This window comes from Monoraphidium neglectum, assembly GCF_000611645.1.
Source record: "Monoraphidium neglectum strain SAG 48.87 unplaced genomic scaffold scaffold03806, whole genome shotgun sequence".
Classification (NCBI taxonomy): Eukaryota; Viridiplantae; Chlorophyta; class Chlorophyceae; order Sphaeropleales; family Selenastraceae; genus Monoraphidium; species Monoraphidium neglectum.
In genome coordinates this window covers 1-5,601 of record NW_014009823.1, presented here as the reverse complement: position 1 = coordinate 5,601, position 5,601 = coordinate 1, and the positions used below count along the sequence as shown (strand labels likewise).

Sequence of the window (5,601 nt, the reverse complement as noted above, 5' to 3'; positions counted from 1 at the left end):
GCCCCACCCCTACATCGGCCCCTCGAGCGCCCGCCGCTGCGCCCTGCCGCCCCCACCGCGTCCCGGCCGCCCCCGCCACGCCCCCTCCTCGCCCCCCGCACCTCGCTCCCGGGGGTGTAGCTCCGCTGCTCAAACGCGTCCACCAGCCGCAGCTTCTCCTCCCGCGACAGAGGGTTCAGGATCGGCACGCTGTTCAGGAACAGCTCCACGGCGGATACCTGCGTCTCCGCCGCGTCCCGCACGTAGAACCTGGCCGGCAATCAAGCGGCGGCAGCGGCGGGGGGCCGGCCGGCGTCAGCCTGCCCTGTCTGGCGGGAGGTTGCTGGGCTGGCCGGTCGCCCCGCAGGGCGCGGCTGTCAGGCCCCGGGCTAGCCTTGGAACACTGGCGCGCCGCTGCTTCATTCTGCAAGCACGCCGGAGAAGGCGCCCTCCTGCACCACCCGCCACCCGCGCCCACCTGAAGGTATCGCGATCCAGCACCCACACAACGGCGTCCGTGGTCGCCGCCACCGTCGCCGTGCGGGGGCACGAGTACATGAGTGACACCTCGCCGAAGCAGTCGCCCCGCTCCTTGAGGTTCACCCGGAAGTTCACGCCCTGCCGCTTCTGCAGCACCTGCACGGCGTGCAAGGCGGGGCCGGGCCCCCAGAAGCAATCAGGGGAGCGGCGGGGCTGGTCGGTGCCCGTGGCGGCTGGGGTCGGGCCCAGGGCGCCAACGCACCCGCGAGAGCAGCCGGTTCCGCTGCGGGCGGTGGGGCTGGCGCCAGAGGGCTCTGCTGGCACCGCTGCGAGCCCGCCAGCCACGAGGCGCGATGCTTATCCCTTTGCCACAACAGCAATGGGCCCTGCTGGTTGCAGCACTGCGGCCTCGCGCGTCACAGCCCCGCCTGCCGCGCGGCCGAGCTCAACCGCCTCGGCACGACGCCGCCGGCGCCTCACACGCCGCCGCGCCGGCGGGCCGCAGGCAACATCTAAGAAGGCGCGTCCAAGACGGCCCGTGCTCCGCGCCTCCGGGCGCACCTCAAACTTGCCCTCCTTGACAACGTACAGCTCGCTCGCCGCGGCGCCGAAATCGCCCTCTTGAATGAGAATTTCCCCGGCCGGCACCGCCCGCTCCCACATGTCTGAAACGACCTTCCTCTGGATCCCCGGGTCCAAGTTCTTGAACAGCAGCACGTTGCTCAGAGCCGCCTGCGCGCGCGCGCGCACGCACGTATGCACGCACGCACGTTCCGGGCAGGTTCCCCTAATGAGCGTGCCCCAGGGCTTCCCGCCGCGAGGCGCAGGAGCAGGCCGGCCCCTGGGGCGGGCGGCAGGTGGCGCCAAGACACAAGGCAACAGGAGCACAGCGCCCCGGCCAGGCGAGCACGGCTGGATGGGCGGCGGCAGCGGCTGGGTCCAGGGCGTGCAAATCTGTCCTGGGCATCGCTGGCTAAGGCGGCAGCATGCCCGTCCGGCGAGCACACCTCCAAGAAGCCCTGGTCTGCTAGGCTCGACCTGACCGCATTTGTAGGTATCCGTGGCCCTGCTCCACGCTTCAGAGGGCCTCCGCCGGTGATACCGACTGCACGCCCGATCACCCGGTTGTCGCCCCCTTCCGTGGCACGGGGTTTGCTTTCTGCGCTTCCCATCCTGCTGCTGTGCTCCTGCGGCAGCGCCCTGCCCGCCTAAGATCGCATGCGCTCAAATCGTTGAGACTGCACAAGGGGCCGCCAGAGGGTGTGAAAGCGGACTTCTGTGCTACTTCGAAGTTTTGATATGCAGAATCCAACCTCTGCGCCGGGGCCACTTGGCGGTCAACAGGCCAAATCGCGCACCTGCGTGGGCACACAGCGTGGTGAAGGCCAGTCTGAATCCGGTCCAGAAGCCCGGCGCCCCCATGCATGCGAGCCATTGCCCACCATACAAACAAATACAGGCCTGAGCCGTGCCGTGCCGTGCTATTATGTTGACTACTGCTGCAGATTCAAGCAGTTGCCGTGAGCAGGGGTGCTTGCGTCCTGCCCTGTTGTTGACTATCATTATTGCACGTGCCCAGTATGGTTTCTCCAAAGGTAACAAACGCCATCTCCTGCATTTGATTTGGCATTAAGTTTGAATACACATACATGATTGAAGCAGGCTGCTTGTCACTTCCCACTCAGTCACGTGGGGCACTGGCATCTTTGCACTTGGCTGCAACCAAAGCTGTATGCAACCAGCGCAGCAGAGATTGCGAGCATGCTGGCATGCCGCTCAACCCAGGCTCATCATGCAGTACACACGTGCTCGTAAGCCGATAATGCTGCCGGCGAGGCGGCGAGGAGGCGCCACGCACCCTGCATAGTACCGCCTGCTGTGCTGCCTGGTGCAAACAACCGGGTGGATTCTCTTGGATAGCAGGAGAGTTAAATGTTGATTTTTCAGGAAACCAGGCGTAGCACAGCAAAGAGCGGCCAGACCCCATGAGCGAGGTTGCCGATGCATCTGAAGCGGGTCGTCTTCGGCACAGATGCATTCAGCTTCGTTGACTTCTGAAGCATCAAGCGGGTGGGGCCGCCCAGCCAAGAAAGTTTCCGAAAAACACAATGCTGCACATTTTGGAGAGCTCGCTCCCAGAGGACGACAGTCATCCGGACGAGGGCTTCTTGTGTGCCGGCAGATGACGAGTCCACGTGTTCATTAATGCTGCTGCGCCTACACGTCGACCGCATGTTTATGGCTTTGCTTGATTTATAAGAATTGTGCATCATTGCGTTCTCGGCGAGCTCGGCAGCCGTTTCTGTCTCTCCGGGTCACCCGATCGCCGTGGCACCCTCGCAGCCTACCACCAGCTGGAAGCTTTCTGGTGCTTGGAGCACCCGATAACTTACTCAGCGCACTGCACTGAAGCCCTGCAGCCACACAGCGCGCCCCGCGTGACGCGCCACGTGATTGATTGTTTCCTGCCGCATCAGCACCGAGCGGCTCGCGCCGGGCCAGCATGACGGGCTTCAAGAAATGGGGCTTCGATGACTTCGGGGACTACTTGGAGAGGTGCGCCCGGCAGCTGCGCGGCGCGGCGCGCCAAGGCGCGGGGTGCGGGCGACAGCGGTGACGCGCCGCCCTGGAAGTGACGCGGCCCGGAGCCCCGCGGCAGCCGCCGGCGCGCGCTCGCCCCCCGGCAGGACGCCGCCGAGCAACGCACCCCCTACGCCACGAATCACCTCCCGCAGTATGAAGTCCATCTACGGCAAGTGCGAGCTCTGGCAGCGCGCCCTGTCCCCCGTGCATGCCGTGGAGGAGGTCGAGGAGAACTCGCTCAAGAAGTGCCTCAACTGGTTCCACGTCTCGTGCCTCGGCGTGGGCCTCATCCTCGGAGCAGGTGCGGGGCCTCGCCAGGTCTGATGGGCGCAGATCTGCGGCCTTCACGTCCGCCCTGCCGCGCGGGCATGCGGGCGCGGGATGTCCCCTAGCCTGCAGCCCGGGCGGCTGCGCCAGATTCAGGCCAGGGCCCTTGCGCCCGCCCTGACAGACTGCTGGCGGGCCGGGAGAGGCGCCGCTCCATTGGCCGCACTGACTGGTGCTCTGACGCCCTCACGCTCTCGCCCACTGCTGCCGCACCAGGCATCTTCGTCTCCACCGGCACGGCGGCCGCCGAGATCGCGGGGTGGGCCTCTCGGCACGCTCTCATCACGCTTGCGGCTCCCGGCGCGGTTTGCTGACCGTGCAGCTGGTGCCCGCAACGGCCGCAGAAGTACGCACGTGCGACGCCAGTGCGTTCGCCTGCCGGCCCTCTCGTTCAAACGCGGCGTCAAACCTGCCCCCAATCCCCCAGGCCGGCGGTGGTGCTGTCTTTCCTGCTGGCGGGCCTGTCGGCGATCCTCTCCACCCTCTGCTACTCCGAGTTCGCCGTGCGCTTCCCCCTCAGCGGCGGGTGCGCCTGCGCACGCGCGCGCTCGCGCAGCGCACAGCCTGCCCTGCGCATCCACGCTCCTGCCCCCCGTTGAGGAGCGACGCGCGCCTCCACAGCCTGTGCAGCTTCTGCCTGGGGCTTGCCCTTGGCGCCTGCGCCCCGCCTGACACGCCCCCGACCCCGGCCCCTGCCAACGACCCCGCCGCTCCGATCCACGCTTCCGCGCAGCGCTTTTAACTACATCCTGTTCTCCTGCGGCGAGTGGGTCGCGTTTGCCTGCGTGTGTACCCTCATCCTCGAGTATGTGCTGGCGAACGCAGCTGTGGCGCGCTCCTTCGCGCCCTACTTTGGGCAGCTCATTGGGAAGACGTCAGAGTTCTTCGTTTTTGCTGTCTCAGGTGCGGCTCAGCACCGACAGCACGTGGAGATTTTTGCTGGCGCCGCGGGAGGCGCGAGCAGGGCAAGGGGGCAGGCAGGCGAGGGCCGCAAAACAGGCTTGCCCACGCAGCCGAGAAGGGCTGCCAGGTCTGTGCGCGCCGCCCTCTTGCTTCTGCATCAATGGCTGCGCGGCCTTGCTGCTGCCAGTAACGGCATCACTCACCCACCCACTATCTTCGGCTTGCGTGCCGCCTCGCTGCTGCGCGCCCCGCAGACAGCCTGACCGTCGATCCTCTCGCCGCCGGCCTGGTCCTTGTGTGCGTGGTGCTGGTCATCTTCTCCACCGAGCACTCCAACACAACCAACCTCATCATCACCATCGTCCACGTGGCCGTGGTGCTGATGATCTTGATCGTCGGTGGGCGGCACGGGGCCGAAGGGGCCGGGGGTAATCGGGCCGGGCCGCGGGGGCCCATGCGGCGGCGGGTCGAGCTGCAGCACCTCCGCGCGCCACCCATGCGACAGCATGCGCTCTAACGTTTCATCGGCACAGGCTCCCAGTTCCAAATCGCGGCGCCCGGGGCTGTACCCTGACGCATCATCTTTGCTCTTGTGTGTTGATGGACCCCAGGCTTTGTCAAGGCGGACCCCAAGAACCTGGTACCCTTTGTGCCCCCGGAGGTGGACGGCAGCTATGGGATCCGCGGTGAGCGGCGCTGCGGTTGAGGCCCTCCGTAAAACGACTCTCGGCAGCAGCCGGCACCACCCCTGCTTCCAGACCCGCGAGACGAGACGGGTGCACTGCCAAGTCTGCAGGTTCGCATGCGTGATGGTGTGGGTGCTGCCCCTGCAGCGCTTCCTGCGCTCAGCCCCGGGCCGCCGCCCCGGTCCCCCACCAGGCATCTTCAACGGCGCCAGCTTCGTCTTCTTCAGTTTCATCGGCTTCGACTGCGTGAGTCGCGCCGCCACGTCTGATCAGTCAGACTCGTGCCTGCTGCCGCCAGGGTTGCGGCCCGACAGCAGCGGCCCGTTGCGTCTGTGCTCGAGTGATTCGGGTTGAAGCAGCAAACGCATGCGCGACCTCGCCGCTGCTTTGTGCGTCAAGGGGAAACACTGTCTCAGCGCACCTTGCACAATCTACCCCCCTGGCGCCGCCCTCCAGGTCAGCACCATGGCTGAGGAGGTGAAGAAGCCGTCCCGGGACATGCCCATCGGCATCATCTCATGCATCGTCTTCGTCACCACCCTCTACGTGAGTCAACCAGTACCGCGCCGCCGCCCGTTGCGCACACAGCTGCTTCACGCCGCCCCCTTCTGAGCACGCACCTCACGTGTCCCACCCCACCCCA

At 66.5% G+C, this 5,601-nt stretch overlaps 2 protein-coding genes across 2 annotated transcripts; one reads left to right on the top strand and one right to left on the bottom strand.

Annotated features, from left to right (window-relative positions):
* Window positions 1–9: 9 nt before the first annotated feature.
* Window positions 10–1,122, bottom strand: MNEG_13408 (cAMP-dependent protein kinase regulatory subunit; the record flags this gene model as incomplete). Its single annotated transcript, XM_014038121.1, has 4 exons — window positions 10–21; window positions 102–249; window positions 458–615; window positions 1,021–1,122. 4 exons carry the CDS (start codon window positions 1,120–1,122, stop codon window positions 10–12), a joined length of 420 nt encoding a protein of 139 aa, XP_013893575.1.
* A 1,840-nt stretch (window positions 1,123–2,962) lies between these two features.
* On the top strand, window positions 2,963–5,570 carry MNEG_13407 (cationic amino acid transporter; the record flags this gene model as incomplete). The annotated part of the gene is made up of 9 exons (XM_014038120.1): window positions 2,963–3,015; window positions 3,195–3,343; window positions 3,586–3,628; window positions 3,797–3,895; window positions 4,103–4,272; window positions 4,527–4,670; window positions 4,884–4,958; window positions 5,152–5,204; window positions 5,415–5,570. 9 exons carry the CDS (start codon window positions 2,963–2,965, stop codon window positions 5,568–5,570), a joined length of 942 nt encoding a protein of 313 aa, XP_013893574.1.
* Between the last annotated feature and the right edge of the window lie 31 nt (window positions 5,571–5,601).